The 19,359-nt window shown below is 44.6% G+C and overlaps 1 protein-coding gene across 3 annotated transcripts in view; it reads left to right on the top strand.

The window, feature by feature from the left end:
- Window positions 1-8,431, top strand: part of LOC147013142 (keratin, type I cytoskeletal 18-like) — a 42,034-nt gene extending 33,603 nt beyond the window's left edge. For all 3 annotated transcript variants that reach the window (XM_085853443.1, XM_085853446.1, XM_085853445.1), the window contains exons 6-7: window positions 7,958-8,031; window positions 8,176-8,431. In XM_085853443.1, the coding sequence (XP_085709569.1) occupies window positions 7,958-8,031; window positions 8,176-8,231 (130 nt within the window). In that variant the 3' untranslated portion in view covers window positions 8,232-8,431. The remainder of the gene's footprint in view (window positions 1-7,957; window positions 8,032-8,175) is intronic.
- The last annotated feature ends 10,928 nt before the right edge of the window (window positions 8,432-19,359 follow it).

Here is a 19,359-nt window from a genome sequence, read left to right as displayed (position 1 = left end):
CTGTTCTCTTCCCCACACTCTAATACCAATTACAAAATTAAGAGTACAAAGGTCAAGGTCGAGGTCATGAAAAGGTCAAAATCGTCATTTTGCCATAGTGCTGTCGATTATTATCCAATTTGCATGCAACCAATGCCAAAATGTTGTGAATTCAATGCCCAATCTTGTGATATACGATATGACACAATGTCATTAGCTTTGTTAGCAGTTTGGGTCAAAGGTCAGGGGGGTCAACGACCTTTATTATCATAACGCGGTCAATTCTTATACAATTTGCATGTAAGTAGATTCAAAATGTTTAGAATTCACTTCCCTATCCTGTGATGTGTAATATTTGATTTCTTATCATGTGACCAGTTGTCATCAGATTGACTTGACACCGACACCCAAAAAGGTCAGGGAGTTCATACAGAAATTGTACAATGTACGTGAATCAGTGTCAAACAGCAGGAAATTTAATGTTTTTAAGCCATCATAACACATATGAGATGGCAGATGTGGTATGGGATTAAATACCCTCACAATCAACGGTTTCTGGGGGGGGGGGGAATGTAGCGTTGGCGCAGGTATGCGCTCCACTGAGTGCCCGTTCTAGTTCCAAAATGAAATCGAACATTTCAGGAGATATTCACAAGAAGGTCGTGAAGTCTTTTGGCTCCTCCAAAAGGAGGAAGTATTTGGCCTTAAAGGAGAAGCCAAATGCTCGAACCACCTCCACGCGTATCTATACCTTACCTTACAAAATAGACATGATGTGATGTGTCTTTTCTCCGATTTGTGATTTATAAAATCAGTAATTTTGCGATTAAAAGTTTAAATCTTCTTCCTCCTCCTCCTCCTCCTCTTCTTCTTCCTCTCTTCTTCTTCTTCTTCTTCTCTTTCTTCTAAAGCCTCTTCTTCCTCTTCTTCTTCTTCTTCTTCTCTTTCTTCTAAAGCCTCTTCTTCCTCTTCTTCTTCTTCTTCTTCTTCTTCACACTTGGCCATGATATCACACGTAGGAGTTCACTCCCATATTCGAATTGTGTATGGGGGGGTTACATCGTGGTACGATTCAACTCAAATGGCGATTCATGTTCGATTTTCCACAAATATGCTGAGTCAATGCGTCCTTCGTAGTTGTAGTAATACAAACTGAGATGGATTCATGCCACACCAAAGGCTGAAAGAAATTGGATGAGATTTGTCCGAAATACTCGAGTGTGGTTCAAGTCTAGAAAATATGCGCTGTTGTGCTCAGAACATTTTACAGAGCACTGTTATGAAACAACAGAGATGGCGATCTATCTTGTGGTGATCCGCAATGATTGAGAGAGGATGCCATCCCCACAGTTAAGTGAAAGAAACAGCCATTGCTCGAAACTGTACCATCATCTCTACCCAGCGACCAGCACATGTACATGGGTGACCAGTCCCCCCTCCACCATCCCCCCATGATCCCTCATCAACCATCACTCCCACAATACCTACAGTCCTCCCTCCCTCCACCACCCCGATCAACCATCACCTTCACAATATCCACCACCACACCACACCCCCCAACTTCCTCCACCATTCCCCCACAATCCCCCATCAACTGTCATTCCTACAATACCCACCACCACCCCACACCTCCTCCTTCCACCATCCCCCCACAAACAACCATCAACCTAACAATACCCACCACCACCCCACACCTCCTCCCTCCACCATCCCCCCACAAACAACCATCAACCTAACAATACCCACCACCACCCCACACCACACCTCCCCTCGAGCACCACTCCCCCACCCCCTCCACTGGGGTGGGACATCAACACAGCATGACACCGCACAGACACGATAGTGGAACACGACTGCACGACCACAGACACAAATGGCATCTCGGGAAAGTATGCAACAGGACATCTGGTCACCCTGCGACGGTGGGACAAAGCATTCGTCGCCCATTTTGTCGGCGGTATTTGAGTGTATCCGTGCCATGTCCGTGCTGTGTCCATGCTGTGTTTCTGCTGGAGTAGTATAACTGATTTATCAATTAATACAAAATCCCTTATAAACCATCGCTTAAACAGAAAAACAAAATCTATCAATCTGGAGTGAACATGCCACCGGCGTTTTCATCTTCACGAACATGTCCGCCTTCCTCTGAATCGTTTGCACAAGGCTCAAAACGATAGGGCTCCATAATTCCCAGGAAAGCTTTTCCATGAATAATTTTGTCTCCAATAGTTTCTTCAAAATCCCACAGATCAGTTTCAACATATTGAGAACCTTCTGAGTTGCTAATGACTGTTGAATCAGAATCGGAATCTGAACTCGAAATACACTCTTTCTCTTTGTAAAGCCGCTATTTGGATCAAGGTGGGTTCCAAATGTGACGTCACAATCAAAAATTGACACTCTCGGGCTTTTATCGGTACTTTGTGATTGGCAAAAAAAAATTCAATTTTTTCCCTTCAAATTTCAGAAAAGAAAAAGAAAATGTGCATTTGGGTTCTCCTTTCAGTCTTCCTTTAAGTCTGTCTCTTTAGCAATTATTTCAATCAAATTGTTCTTTATTATCCCATGTGACGTAAATACAACCTTTCGTGCACATTTTTCACAGTTTTTTTTTTTGTGCACAACGAGCCACCATATAACAATCTAACATAAAAGACAGAGACAAACTGTAAGGGAGTAACTGAAAGAGTCTAGCCTAGACACCATGGAACCTATCCGTTTTAACTGTCAGTTTTGAACAGACAGTCTCGCTTGTCAGTTATGAAGGATAGTCTGGAGGAGGCTTAAAGGGAATGTTTCCCCATTAAAGTGTAGTTTTTTTGAAGCACGTGTTTATAAGTTGTTAAATTGTATGCGTCTCACCTTTACATGGTTTGTACATCTCCTAAGGGAATATAAAACCTCCCGAATGCACATCACTTTCCAACAGAGATGAGCAGCTTTTTCTCATAAATTAAAATTCAATGTTTCACATTCAAAAGGCATCTTCTGCTCCAAACACATAGGGAAACAATGCTATGTAGTTATTCCCACGCTTAAAAAAAATATATAATAAAACGGGCGATATTGTAATCGACTCCGTCTGTCTGTCCTTCCGAGCTGTCTGTCTGTCCGTTCGTCCATCATGCTATCTCCTCCTAAACGATTGTGCAGAAATTCACCAAACCTGGTAGTTATCACCACATGGCAAGAAGGTGCAAGAGCAGTATGGAAAGTTTTTGTCCTGACCCTGGGGTGGGGTCACAAGGTCAAATTCCAAAAAATGCAATTACGGGCACATTGTTAAACATCGTTTAATGAAACGTTGGATTTGCAATCAACAATGGGGGATGCATGAAATATGCAACAATTTTTTGGGATTTGATCCCCGGTTCATGCCTCAGGGGGTAGGGACTTGGTGAACCAGGAATGGCCATTCCTGGTGGAACTTTTTGCCGTCTTTCAATTTCGCTTTAGATGGGAAACCTGGGGATTCGCGATGGTATGCCATCGACTTCGCTCTCGTTCACTTTGTCGTTTTAACAGTAATACACACCCGAATACGTCATCGCCAGGCATGTTATCAATTTCGGTTAAGATGAATTGCTGGTGGTGCTTTGTGGAGTTCCACAAGCCCAATATGGCAGATAAGGGGTGCTCAAGGCAATTCATTTTCGTTTCTAAGGATAAAGTTAATCCTGGACAGGTGGCCATTCTGTCACAGGAGTGCAGACAAATTCTGCTGAGCAGCGTGGGAATGGAACCTACGCCAATCTATAATAATAAATGTCAGTGTGTGTCGGTCCGTCAGTCAGTCCATCTCCTCCATAACTCCAAAACCATGAAACCTCGTGGCCCCAAACTTTGTGTGCATACTAAGGGATTTCAAGGTAGTGCATGAATGTAAATTGTGTGTTTGTTTTAATTTAAACTCCCCTTTTGAAGAAAATGAACGGCCTTATTTAATTATCCTTTATCAAGGTGTCATCCTTGGTCAACACCCGAGTCAGCCGTCTGTCAGCTTTCCGGGGTCTTATTTCACCATTTTGTTTGGCCTGCTCAACAATGCTTTGACTTGGAACAGGCCACAATGGTTTTTTAATGATAAAGCACTCAAAATATTTTTTTCACTTTCCTCACTCATATCATAGAATGCCCGATCTTCATATCTACAAATCAATGGATACATCATGATGATTATAAATGCCTGGAGACGCCAGTGTTCTTGGTTTTATTTCATTTCCACAAATGTGATGATATAAACTATAGAATCTCTTAATGTGAGTCAAATTTCAAAATTTCAGCTTCTTAATTGACCTCCGCAGCAGTTCCGACTGCTAAGAAAAAGTAGTCATTTGTCTAATTCGGACATTGTTTAACATTTTGGGCATCTCCGGGTGATATTTGTTATAACTAATCACTTGCCAAGCCAGCGCGGTCATATTAAGCACCCTCCAGAGTGTCAATGTGTGAATTGGACAAATGAATATATTTTAGCAGTCGGAAATGCTGCTAAAGACAATTTTGCATTTTAAATTTGGAAATTCAGCTAATGTTAAGAGATTTTAGAACTAATCATATTTCAGCTGTAACCTCTACTATAATGAAGCTAATTGTTTTCTTATCTCCTCCTACACGATGCGTCAATGGTCCACAAAACTCAGTTATATTGTGCTTCGTGTCAGTGACTCTGGATCGCGATACTTTTTAGCTCGCTATCACGAGTGAATGAACAAAACTTAGGGGGGTCAAAAAGTGAAGCCGAGGCCAACTGAGTATTAGCTATGCAGCCTGAGGAACATCACCGAACATGATTGGTCCAGTGCTATCACATGCCTATCACAGAACAGACCAGTGATGGCAGTTTTTTTTTTTTACTACAATCTTATATACTATAATGGAGCAAAGTGTTTGTTATCTACTCCTAGATGAAGCATCAATGGTACACAAAACTCAGTGATATTGTACTTATTATACATGACGAGATCGCTATACTCGTAAGCTCACGAGCGAAAAGGTACACACTCGCTCATTATCACCTGTTACTGTCCGAGATTTTCAAAAAAATGCTGCGACAGCATATTCAGTGTCTCCGCATGACGATCTTTAATTACAACGCCATAAAAGCCACTCAGGAATCAGTGCCTCATTCGGAAAAAATGGCACATGAAAAAGGAACGAAATCATGACTGCAGATCTCTGAACCGCGAAGGACAATTGAATCACATGATCAACACCACCTCTGTCACGCATCCATGGGAAGAGTCATCTACTGGTGCTTATAAAACATCCAGAGAGTTGGATTAGTACATTCTTTGATACTCCGGACATGTCCGGATGGTGGTGATCTCCAGAGTGTGGTTATCTCAAGACATTTCCGGATGGTGATTATCTCTGGATGTATTCAATATGGTGATTATGTCGAGACATGTCCAGATTGTGGTTATCTCTGGAGGTGTCCGGGTGATGTTTGTCTCCGGACATGTCCGTGTGGTGTTTATGCCCAGGCAGAGATTGTATCCGGACAGTGTTTATCACTGGATGTGTCCGGGCAGTGTTTGTCTCCGGATATGTCCGGGCAATGCATGTCTCCGGACATGTATGGGCAGTGCTTGTCTCCGGATGTGGCCGGGCAGTGCTTGTCTCTAGACGTGTCCGGGCAGTGCTTGTCTCCAGATGTGTCTGGGCAGTGCTTGTCTCCAGACGTGTCCGGGTTGTGTTTATCTCCAGATGGTGTTTGTCTTTGGACATGTCTGGATGGTGTATGCCTCTGGGCGTATCCATGTGGTGGTTATGCCCGGATGTGTCCGGGAGGTGTTTATCTTTGGGCAGTGTTTATCTCCTGACCTATCCGGTTGGTGTTTATCCCCAGACGGTGTTTGTCTTTGGACATGACTGGATGGCCTTTATCTCTGGACATATCCATACGGTGGTTATATTCAGATGTGTCCAGGCAGTGTTTATCTCTGGACGTGTCCAGACAGTGTTTATCTCCGGACATGTCTGGATGGTGTATGCCCCTGGACGTATCCATGTGGTGGTTCTGCCCGGATGTGTCCGGGAGGTGTTTATCTTTGGGCAGTGTTTGTCTGCGGATGTGTTCTGGCGGTGTTTATCTCCAGGTAGTGTTTGTCTCCAGACGGTGGTCAGATCCAGATGTGTTCAGACCATGGTCGTGTCCGGACAGTGGTCGGCTCCGGGCGTTTCTGGACGGTGTTTGTCGCCAGATGGTGTTTATTTCTGGATTTGTCCGTGGAGTGTTTGTCTCCTGACGGTGTTTGTGTCCGGACGGTGTTTGCCTCCAGATGGTGTTTATTTCTGGATTTGTCCATGGAGTGTTTGTCTCCTGACGGTGTTTGTGTCCGGACGGTGTTTGTCTCCTGACGGTGTTTGTGTCCGGACGGTGTTTGCCTCCAGACATGTCTGGGCGGTGTTTGTAACCAGACGTGTTTGGATGGTGTTTGCTTCCAAGTGGTGTGAATAGTATGACCGGTGGAAAATGTATTTCAGACATTATTTTGTTTCCATCTTCACTGTTATTCCAGGCAAAATGATTTTGATGAGACAGTATGAATTATCGTTAACGCTCCACCACACGTCTGCCTTCCCTTCCCCTCAACTCTCACTTACCTCCTCCCAATCCCCCTCCCTCCATCCCCGTACAACTCTCTGGATATTTATAAGCATTAGAGCTGAAATACGATAAGCTCAAGAATCTCATAACCTGAACCAAATTTCAAAATTTAAACTGCAGAATTGAACTTAGTCGCAGTTCTGAATGCGAAAAAAAGTGTTCATTTGTCCAATTCGCACATTGCTTAATACTCCAGACGTCTCCGAGTGTCACCCAGCTAGCCATTCCTTATCAAGCATTTTGTTGGTGTGCTTTCTTGAGTACTTTATAGTGGTGGGCAGAATCGATTGAAAGGTACTGTACTCAATTCCAACCATTGAAGCGAAAGGAATCGAGTAGTGAACTTGAATCGACATCAATTCTGAGTAATTCCTACTTCATAGAAAGAAGCGGTTTTTTTTTCGGTGAAAATTTTTTTGTCCCTGTTAGGCATGTTCTGGTTACACATTGCCTGGTAATGTATTAATTGAAAAGCAACATGGCCCTGGGGTGTCCCGTTTGCAATGCAGTAGCAAAAGCAAATCACTTGCACACTAAACACGCCCCAAGTGTGTGTTCCTTTTAAATGAATAGCAAGGCATTTAGAATTGGCCGCGAAAGCATGCCGATTGCTTTGCTGACGGACAGGTGGGCAATACATCGACTGAGAGTTTTAACAACATGTCGTTCAAAAGGCCAGAAGTGCAGTTTGGAACCATTTCGAGAAGGTTAAAGGAGATAGTCAGAAAGTTGCTTGCATACTTTGTTCAATAGATATTATCATCACTGTAATACGTCCAATATGCTAAAACATTTGAAAACCAAACACCAAAGAGACGACCTATTAGTGACGGTTGAGAATGTGGATTCAAAGAAACCAAAGCCTACAACAGCAACAAGTTTGCTTTCACAATTCGACGAATGAAAGCACTTTTGCCCTGGTAACACCCCGGTACACTGCCTTCCCTTCCCCTCCCCTCATGCTGCCCTCGCTCCCCCTCCTTCATCCTTCCCCCACCCCTCCTCGCTCCACCTCTCTCTCTCTCTCTCTCTCAATATTCCTGTCAGTGAAGCGACGGGTGGTATTTGCTCGTGGTTTATAAAGTGAGAAGACCGGGAGGTGGCAGCCCCCTCTAGTGAAGGAAATTTATATTAAAGACCATAAAAACACACATACTGGCGTACCTGCAGGGTGTAAGCCCAAATTTGTTGAGCTGCAGGTTCTGCTTTGTTTAAGAAGATGTAGTTTTATTATCCTTACAAACAACCTCATCTTGTTTAAGGTAAATAGACCACGTCACAAACACATAACCAATATTAATATTTCCCTATCACCACCCCCCCCCACCCCCGTCTCTTTCTTCCCCAACCCGGACTTTTCCACAGGATCTCAAACATGAAATGTAACCACATTGGTTATAATTCACAGATGTGTTCAACTAATTGCTTCTCCATGAACGGTGAGTGAAATCCACTGTGTACAAATAGAAGAGCACTTCTGTCTATTTCAATATTGCCAGGCAGACACCAAGAAGTGTCTAACGCTTTTTATTTGTGCTATTATAAGTCCATTAAGCTCTTATTGCTGTTATGCCTTTATCCAGGTGAATGTCCAAAAAATATGAACACATGTACACAGACACTCAAACGATGTTCCTGAAAGTAACACCATTGTGCACGAAGACCTGTTTCCAAGAGGATCTTGCTGCCGAGATCCATAAACCTTTGGAATTCAACAAGTGCCCTGAAGCTTGCAAATTCATGGAATCTAGACTGTTAACTTGCTTTACATTATGCAATATGAATGATAAATGGAAAAAGGCTTTCACAAATGTGCAAATTGCTTTCACAATCAATAAAATCGAGAAAAACATGCGTTACGCCTCATGTTCACATCTTTACGTGTGAAAATGGGAAAAAAATTATATATATATATATATATATATATATATATATATATATATATATATATATATATATATATATATATATATATATATATATATATATATATATATATATATATATATATATATATATATATATATATATATATATATATATATATATATATATATATATATATATATATATATATATATATATATATATATATAATGCAAAGTATGGTGTCTGTCTGTGTGTTCGACTGTTTCGCGTTTCCGGCGGCCGCTTCCCATGCTGCTTTTGAAAGGTTCCGCACGCAGGCAAAGCTACACATTGTGCAAGAAGAAATGCATTATACCAAACAAATACATCTTTTGTGGATAAATACAGCATGGAATTGCAGTTTGTTTATCAACAGTGCTTAAGATAGGACCTTGGTTGACAGGATGGCCTTGAGGTACGCACACTCACCTCAAAGGTGTCTCGCTTGGGTTTGAATCCCAACCCAACTATAAACTGTCATCCCGTGTTTCACAGGCAGGGTGATTCATCAATTTGTCTGTGATGGGGGAGTGGAGGTGAAGAGGGAGGGAGAGCATGGAGGGGCTGGGGGATTATGGAGGGGAGAGAGAGGGAAGTGGAAGAGAGAGGGGAGGGGAGGGAGGATTTACCCATCCCCTATGTTACACCACCATTTTGTGGTGGGTGGTATAAATAGCTCAGGGCTTTGGCTCTAAGTGAAACAATCAACACAATTATTTACCTTTTAAAAGTTAATTAAATAATTTGACTTGATACATTAACTTAAACTTTTCCCCTCACTTGAGATGGGTACTTTTGCTTGCTTTCCCCATCATTGGGGATGGGTAATCTTCCCAGTATATTTTGTTCGCTGCACGGGCGGATAACTCCAAAAACCCGGCATGTCTACCACGGATGCCATCGCCAACATTCACCTCTGGCTGGATCTTCACGCCCATGGTCTGTTTATCGTACCTGTGGGATGAATGAAGCAGATGAGAAACCGTACTGGCGACTATGTAGCGGCTACTAATTGGCCGAGCAAACCAGTGCCACGTGTAACCCGCTATTGGTTCCCATTACAATTACTCTTTTGGACCAATTGGCCTGAGAGCAGTATTCCAGATCAAACCCAAGCAGGATAAGTTAAGACATGGTGTAAAAACTTCCATCCACTTTATTACAACACAAGCAATTGAGCAGAAAATGATGGGAGGAATGGTAGTTGGGAGAATTCAAATGGGAGGATGGTGGGAAGGATGGCAGTTGGGGAATTCAAATGGGAAAATGGTGGGAGAATTCAAAAGGTGGCAAAGCTTAGCATATTTGATAATTTACAACCTTCATACATTCAACACTCGCACTCATACATAATGATTCCCACCCTCAGATGCCTTATTGCAGAGTTTCACCTGTACACTATGAGGGATCCAAACAAGAGTGATAAATAAATTTAGGGTATAAGAGGTAGTGTGGAGTTTTATTTCACAACCAACACACCTTTTTCACTCCTGGTTAAGGTTGCAATTACCCTTGACTCAGTGTTTTGGGCTCGTCTCCTCCGTGCATATCCTCCTGGCCAATCTCCTCCTGGTGCGATGGTACCCGATCGTGTGGAGATGCTAGTTCTCATTTCAATGTGATGGTCTGCGTGGTCACGGTTTCTCATGCCGAGGTACGATGGCAGGCGACTTGGGCAGCCTGCTGGTAACCAGGATGTCGGAACAGCATGCCAGGGATGGGATATGTCATGTGTAAAAGCTGTGAGGAGTCCGGAAAGAAAAAGAAGAAGTGTCCATGTCCATGTGGAAATGGTGCGGAGACAGAAAACGAAGGGCAACAATTTGAATGAAGGGTGAAAGGCAAACAGCTCAGAATTCTTGGAAAACGCACTCGTACTGAAAGACAAAAGACGAAAGCCCTCTTTGGAAGGAACTGCTCGTCAAAGACCAAGGCGAAAAGACCTGAACTGTCCGTGCATTCCTTCTTATATTCCTTCCTCCCTCCCCCGTGATAGCGATCCAGCAGCCTCCACATCAGCGTGGCGTCCCCTCATTAGCATAGGTTTTTTGAGGGGCAGTTGAGTGGCCCATGAAGGATGTTTGGTGGGGGGGGGGGAGAGGGGGAAACATCTTCCTCGCTGTGGCCGCACCTGATTGGAGGAGCCGTGCCGCAGGGCATCATGCCCGGGAGGGGCAGAGGGACTTCAAAACTTGCATTGATTCACTTGGTGACTGTGTTTGCCACTCCACTTGGAAATTGCAGTTATTACCTCCACCACGGAAGGTGAAGGAGGTTATGTTTTCACCCCTTTCTGTCCGTTTGTTTGTTTGTCTGTCTGTGTACTGGATATTTCAAAAGGTTGTGGACGGATCTGGATGAAACTTGGTGAACAGGTTCAGTGTGTGATGAAGACGAACTGATTAATTTTTGTGAACATCCGGATCCAGATCCGACCACTACAATTTTTTTTAAGTGATTCTTCACCACTGAGAGATTGGGCCAAAAACGATATTTAGCACAATATCTCAAAAAGTTGTGGACGGATTCGGATGAAACTTGGTGGACATGTTGGGTGTGTGACCACGACAAATTTGTTCAATTTGGGTGAAGATTCGAATCCGGATCTGGATACGAGAATTATTTAATTCAAAAATTGTATTGGGCCCGATATGTTCTCGTGGATTAGGTATTACGTGGCATAGGTATGCGCTCTACCGAGTGCCCTTCTAGTCGCGTTCGTCTCTCCGCTGAAGAATGAGGCATGTGAGGATGCGATAGTGAGTTATCGTGTCGTTGTGAGATGTAAAGGACAAAGAAGGTAGAGAGAGTGAAAAACACAAATGTATGCTAACTCACGCTAGCAATGCACATCTATCCCCACGTACAAGATATAACTTGAATGCTAAACAGAATACAGTACAACAATATAGCTGGCACATTCACCGGGGAGGTGCACAACATCCTCACCAGGCTAACAACCGTCATGATGTGTGTTGTGTGTGCGTGTGTCCGTCCGTTCGTCCGTAAGGCGGTGTATTGGTACAGTTTTAGGTTAAACCCTTGGAGGCCAAAGATTAATTCCATTTATTTTATATTATCCAAGTGAAGCATGGAATTTTTCATCCACTGTCAATTCAAAAATGGCTCATCATACCCTTTTGCCACAGCATTAAGAAATTGATTGAATGTGGCACAAATGATCATCTTTAAAACGACAGTGCAAGGGAGGCGTTGTGTTAGCAAGCAAGTTTTCCAAGCCAGTCATTCCATATCAAGCTCTTTGCAAACTGCTTGACAAGCCACTTGGCAAGCGGAGCAAGCGATCAAGGGAGGTACGCTTGATGAGCGGAAAGCAAGCCACTTGCTAAAGCAACGCACCCACTGAAGAATTAGCAAAGATGGCCGCAGTAGTCAGATTAGAAATGATTGGTCGCTATTTCTTCAATTCCACTGTCACAGAGGATGACAGTGAAACATCCAGTTCATACTTTTATTGTTACTTTGACTTATTATCTGAATTCTTTAAGAACTACAAACATGTAAAACCCCTTCCATCCCCTCCCCAAAATGCACAATGGAAAGTACATATATAAGTTTGGCAGGAGGTTCCCCCTGTCTTTCTATTCCCTCTTCCTCGTACACTGCAGCCGCTGCTAACACATTTGTGTGCTTGTTATTTTTTTGTATACCTTGTCAAGTCTCGGATGAGAGCGAACACACAACGTACAGCAAGGGGGGCATGAGACAAGAGGGGCGGGAGAGGGAAGGACAAAACAGTGGGGAACAGAGACATTAGGAGATCTGTGGAAGGGAGAGGGATGGGATGGGGAACATGGGGAAGAGAAGATGGACATTACAGGGACTTTCAGGAAGGAAAGCAGGGAATTTGAAGGAGGTGGGTTTGGGGTGGATTATCGGGGGTAGAAAAGATCGAGGATTTGGACGGGGGATGACAAGAGGTGGTGGTGAACAGCTGTTTTGAAGGCCTGGAGGGAAGAATGGGATTGAATAGAGTGAGGGAGTTTATTCCAAAGGTGGGAAAAGATGAATGAAAGAGTGAAGGTGAGCAGTGATTCGTGATTTTGGTAGTTTTACCAGAAGGGGGTTGTTCGCGGACCTTGAGTGCCCTGAGAAAATGTGGTGGGGACAAATCGCAGAGAGGGTGGGGGTGGGGGGGTGAGACTGGAGAGGAGACAGTAGAAGACAGAAAGACCACCGACCTGCCTGTGGTGAGAGAGTGAGAGGCCCAAAGACTCAGCCTCATCGTGAGATACCGATGATCCGAAATGCCTTGGTTTTTACAGCGTGAAGCCGAGAAAGCTGGGAGGCAGGAGCACCAGCCCAGAGGGGAGAGCAGTACTCCATCAGGCTGCGGACGAAAGCTTTGTCAGTGGTCAGGAGCTCAGGTGGGCCGAGGAAGGACTTTGCACGATGGAGGATTCCCAGTCGGCGACTGGCTTTGGAGGCGAGGTTTTAAATGTGGCTTTCCCAGGAAAGGTCATGGCAGATCGTGAGACCCACAAGCTTGAAAGAAAGGACTTCTTCCAGAGGATTGTTGAGAAAGTAGATTCCGGGGGGGGAGGGGGTCCAAACGGTCCTTTCGGAGAGACAAAGTGAGTGTGGGATTTGTCCGGAAACAGTAAAAACAAAACAAAAAAACAGTAAAAAAAACAGTAAAGCAGGAATGTTTGTTTGGGGAAGTTGTCACAAGAGGATTGAGTTAAACTGAATAGGATGGTTCGGACAGCATTTCTTTGAGTACCACAGCAGCATTGTTTACCTGAAGACCGCCATGTTGTTTCGCGGTGCCGAGCTCTCCGCTCCATTGGAGTGCTTGTTGAGCCCTTTGAATCAAGCAAACCGCTTGGCGAGCAGTAAGTAATCCGCTTGTTAACGGAACTCTCTCCTAGTCAGTACTAAGTGGAGTACGCAAGTGAATGGCTAAACGATTAAAACTAAAACTAGAAAACATCCCAAAATGCACAACCCATCCGCATCTGCTTTGTACTCAAACTCCGCTTGACCAAAACAAACAGCTAAAAAAGTATAAATTTATTCATTTATGTTTTACATATCTATCTATAATTCCAGTGTGTGTGTGTGTGTGTGTGTGTGTGTGTGTGTGTGTGTGTGTGTGTGTGTGTGTGTGTGTGTGTGTGTGTGTGTGTGTGTGTGTGTGTGTGTGTGTGTGTGTGTGTGTGTGTGTGTGTGTGTGTGTGTGTGTGTGTGTGTGTATGTGTCCAGGTCATGACGTTTTTACCAATTGAGCTTTTGTCATCAATTTTTCAACAAACCTCTATTAAGAGAACTAGTGCGTGCCCGTTGGTGTGTGCCAGTATGTGCAGCTTCATTCCTTCGCTCTCGTAAACGACGACTGGATTGGGGCATTGTTTCAATTATATCAGACCAACCGTATCATAAATGGCCATAACTTGGGAAACACCTGGGAAACATACTCAGGTCCCCAGCGTCAATTGCGACGTCATATCAAACGAAGAAGAAAAATAATTGTGACGCCCCTCTCTCTCCCCCCCCTCTCTTGCCCCCTCTCTGCTTCCCCTCTCTTGTCCCCCCCCCTCTCTCGCTCCTCTCTCCCCCTCCTCTCTCCCCCCTCCTCTCTCGCCCCTCTCTCTGTAAATATATTCACAAATGTCTACCAAGCACAACAATTAATTCAAACCTTGGGAAAAAAAACAGCTTTCAAACCCTTGGGAAACAGCTGTTTCCTTTGGGAAAATTCAAACCTTGGGATTAATTAATAATTTGAACAATTAATTCAAACCTCGGGAAAAAACAGCTTTCAAACCTTGGGAAACAGCTGAAACTGATGAAGAACGATATCAAACCTTGAAAAAGCACATACTCAGGTCCCCAGCATAGATTGTGACGTCATACCAAACGAAGAAGAAGAATTGTGACGTCAATCGTGCAAGAAAACCCACAAACATTAATTGTGACGTCGTTCGTGACGTCATAGCACCGTGTCCTGTCATTGGTTGACGGACGTTATTCGTAATTATTGGTTGACAGACAATATACAGGTCGTTATTGGTTGACAGACATTGGTCATTGTATCACGTTATCCTTTTTATTACTGCCAATTATTGTGCTATTATTTTATTATTAGTATGCTGTTATCATTATTCTAAGATATCTTTGGGAAAAAATGGCATGATAAGGTGGAACGACACTTCAGCTGCGATATATACACCTTTCTACACTGAAAAAGGCAATAAAATGGCCGTAACTTGGGAACCGCTCGTCCGATTTATATCAAACCTTGAAAAGGCACATCCGCGGGTCTCCAGCAATATTCCTGGCAAGTTTCAATCAGATCGGACTGGCGGTTATCGAGAAACGGCGGTCGCAGACACACACACACACACACACACACACACACACACACACACACACACACACACACACACACACACACACACACACACACACACACACACAAAACAAAACCAGTTGTTTTAAAACAACCCGAAAGAATTATACTGCAAACTATGAAAAACAAAAGCAAGACAAAACAAGTTCCCTCGAGAATAATAGATTTGAAAACTTTTGCAAAGGAATCTGTGAAGACCCAAAGGAACATGATAAGGAGGGGAATTGTATCCAAAAGTTGGAAAAGAAAAAGCAACACGAGACGAAATGCCCCCAGTGATAATAGATGGCAAACTTTAAAAACCCAGGTCCAGATGGAATTTCAAATCTCTGGCTAAAGGAACAAGATGCTCTCCACATTCACGACGCTCAAGCATTCAACAAGCTTATCCAAGTGGAGGAGGTGATGGATGAATGGCTCATGGAGGGTAACATCTTCTTCTTCTTCCCAAAATCTGAAGAAGCCCAACGACCTCACAAGTAGAGACCAACAACATGTCACCAACAATATCCAAACTTCTGAGAGGAATCATCACATAAATGATGTACAACCACTTAACACAAGAAGCGGCAGAACATAAGGGACGTAAAAGAGGGTGATATGGTCCAATAGACCACGTACTACTAAACAATGCCATACTCGAAAACTGTAAAACGAGAAGAGCCAAATTGTCCTCAGCCTGGATAGACTACAAAAAAAGATTTTGATGGTGTCCCACATTCATGGATGATAAAATGCATGCAATTGTACAATATTAATCCACAAATAATCAAACTGATTGAGAAGGCAATGGAGCTACGGAACACCAAATTTATACTGCAACAATCGGAAGGAAAGATCGAAATACCAGGAGTGAAGATATGTCCCGGGATCTTCCATGGTGATAGCCTTTCGCCTCTCCTGATTTTCCTGGCCCTGGACCCACTGAGCAACCTCATTAATGAGCGATGACATGGATACACCCTAAAGTCCAAAACAAGAGAGCATCGAATGAGAAAGGGAAGGTGATACATCCACTGCACATGAATGATCTTCAACTCTTTTCCACAAATGATGAAAAATTGGGAGAACAACTGAAATTAGTGAAACTACCATACTCTGGAATGGAATTTGGCCAAGATAAGTGCGCCAAGTGCACATTCCTCCAAGGAAAACCAACAAAAAGGGACCACACAGAGTCGACTTAGATACAACAATACAGGAACTAGAAAACGAAGCACCATACAAATACCTTGGAGTAGAAGAGGGTACCGTATGTTGTCCGTTTTTTCAAGATGGCCTTTTTGAGGTCACAGTGGCTGGATGCCAATAAATCCTTCATTGGAGTACGGCAAAGAGTGGAGTCATCAGCAAAGAGATAGAGGATTTTCCAAAGAGTCGGAGAGATCATTGATGAAAACCAGAAAAAGAACTGGGCCAAGAACGCTGCCTTGAGGAACTCCAGCCTAAACAGGAAGAAGGGATGAGAAAACTAAATTTAGGGGCACATGTTGGCTGTGAAAGGAGAGGAAGTCTGCGAGTCATGAAGTGGAGATGGCCTTGGATACCATAGGAAGAGAGTTTGGTGAGCAGGGCCGGGTGGAAAACCATGTCAACAGCATGCGATATGTCTCGGGATATGGCTCTGATTTCATGTCTGGCATTGAGTACATCCATCCATTGTTGGGAGAGTAGAAGCAGCATATCCAGGGTAGAGTGACCTGGTCTGATTAGGAGAAGGCTGATTGGTCTGTCGTTGCAGGGATCTGTTTTTGCTCCTTTTTATGCAGAGCTGTAATGTTTGCTGATTTCCAAGAAGATGGCAGATGATCTTGAGCAAATGAGAGGGTGAATGGAACAGAGAGAGGGTGAGCAAGAGCAGAGGAGCATGTTTTTAGGACATGTGGGCTGATGCCGTCTGGACCGGATGCAGAATCTGAGTCGAGGTTTGACAGCAAGCTCTCCACCTTGTCAGGAGAAAAGGACACAGAGTCCAGGGACAGTTGGGTGTGACGAGGTAAGGTGGGTACAGAAAGCGATGGGTTTCGACGTAAACACCGAGTTTAGACATTCAGCCTTTTCACCTGCGGTATCACCAGTGCGGCCATTTGAGTTAAGGGAGGGGATGGAGGGGGAACATACACCAGAAACAGATTTGATTAGACACCACCAGGATTTGGAGGAGGGAGAGAGGTTTGAGAGTTCAGACTTGAGATTAGAAAGATGCTGTTTTCTGGCTCTCGTGAGGGTAGATACACACTTGTTCCGAGCTTTATGGAAGGAACTGAGATTTCCCTCATTTGGGTTTGCTTTCCATGAGGCAAAGGCAAGTTGTTTCAGAACAACTGCCTCGCCACAAACTTCAGTAAACCAAGCGCGGGAGGAAGGGTAGGACAACTGAAGATGAGAGGGGAAAAATCTGTGCATGGGAGAAAGCAAGTTTCTTTGAAAGAATTCCCAGGACGAGTTGTTGTTGGAGAAAGTAGCAATGGGAGACCAGTCTAGAAGTTTGATGGCTGCTTGGAGACCCTGTCGGTCAGCCTGAGGGAAATGCCAGACTTGATGGTGCTGGGCTGGTTGTCTGATAACAGCCAGAGAGATGTTTACTTTGACAATCACGTGGTCAGAAGAACCGAATGGTGCGGAAGAAGAGCAGCAGATATTTTCAGGGAAATTTCTCAAAATCAGATCCAGAAGAGATGGATAACGTTGGTTGAGATCCGGGTGAGGAAGTTGACCGATTGAGTCAGTCCCAATGAGTCGCAGAAAGCTTTTGCTGAGGTGCCATGGCAGGTGAGAGAGGTACCCACACCTAGCCAACTGGCGTGATGACAATTGAAGTCACCACATAAGAGGAAGAGAGAGTTTGGACAACAACTTGTCGGAACTCGGCGCCACACCATTCGTTCAAAGGAAAAGGAAAAGACCACATCAAAGGCAATGGGGTCAGGCTGGGCCTGTAGACCTTTATGGCATGGGACTTGGCAGACCGAACGAGTCCCACGAGACTGTTGCAGGTTACCTGCACCCTCGTGGTGCCTTGTGGTGTGAGCCTCGACATCCCGTCCCCACAGCAGCTAGCGTAGCCCCGCCTGAGCTCAGGCCTTTTGCGTAGCCGGCGAGCTCTCTCCGGCTCTCCTCACATGAGCGCGCAGGTTCGCGCGACACTGCTGGCAGTGCTACGCCTCCAGTCTGCGTTTCCTTCGCGATGCCCGGACTCTCCACCGACTGCAAGCTCCAACAAACAGGTCGCTCCATGGACCGCTTCTCCACAGACGAAGACCACCAAGACTTCCACCCGACTCCTTTCACCAAGACCACGAGAAGAGAAGAGGAGAGGAAGAAAACAAAAGAAGAAGAAGAAGAAAACCGACTTGGCGCTCTGCGTGCCCTTATATTCCCCACGCTCCGTCCCTCCGCTCGCGCCCTGCCCTCCTTCCAGCTCCTGCGGGAAGCTTCCAGAAGCGAGGCGTTTTCCACTTCCAACCCTCTCCCCCCCCCCTCGCGGCGCGCGGGGGACGAGGAAATCGTTGCGGTGACCCTGCAGCCCAGGGACATTCATTCCCCCAAAATCAGGCCCCACCCTATTTCACCTTTGACCTCTGGATCGAATCGCACCTCCCCCATTCCAAAGCGCGGGAAAAGCAGGAGGGAAAATCCGCGCGCCATCGGAATACCTTCTTATTTCCCATGGCGTTATTTGAACCCCTTGTTCATTTTCCTTGGTAGAGACGGTTTTATAAGCAGAGTGGGTTGCAGTGTGGTTGTGGAGAAGGTGATCAGTAGTGGGCGTAGCGGGGAAGGTGGTTAGGTGTTTGGCATAATTGTGGTAGGCATGGTGGTTGAGGTGATCAGGATGACGTGGTTTGTTGAGAGGCGCGTTTGGTTGTGGTGGTGGAAGGACAGTGGGTCTGAAGCGGTAGCTTGAGAGCGATGTTGGTGGTGGTGGTCCAAAATAACGATGGTGAAAGAAAACGGCTATCTCAAAGATCACAGCCCTGTCCACACGGATAAAACCCATTAAACAACGGTGGGGAAATCTAACTGAACACAGACTTATCAATCTAACTGAACTAAGGACCTTTATGGTGTTCTGCGAATTTCCACAGCCGTAGCACTACCCCCTCCCCTTTTTACAGACTCATCCCAAGTCGTCGAATTTTTGTGTGCCATCATGTGTAAGTTTCCTCTAGTACGTTTACCTTCGGATCCCTGAGTGTGACATTTAGTGTATTCGTGTCCCAAAAATAAATAACCTACGGGCTGAGTAACTAACTAAACAAACCCACTCATACAGACGACTTAAATAAATTGCTGGCGCTACGACAAACATTCAGGGGGCGCAACTCATGTACAATTTTACCCTTAACTTAACTTATAATGTTTACACTAAACCATGGCCCAGGATCGATGGACTCTGTGGGGAAAAAGAAAAGCAGGGAGCCAGGCTACCCACATGCAGTCTCTGGCTCATTAACAATTGCAGGTGACAGGGAATGTGGCCGGC

This window comes from Eptatretus burgeri, chromosome 14 (assembly GCF_056783735.1).
Source record: "Eptatretus burgeri isolate ZD-2024b chromosome 14, Ebu_testis_v1, whole genome shotgun sequence".
Lineage (NCBI taxonomy): Eukaryota > Metazoa > Chordata > Myxini > Myxiniformes > Myxinidae > Eptatretus > Eptatretus burgeri.
The sequence above is the reverse complement of the archived record's forward strand: the minus strand, read 5'-3'. Positions and strand labels throughout refer to the sequence as shown.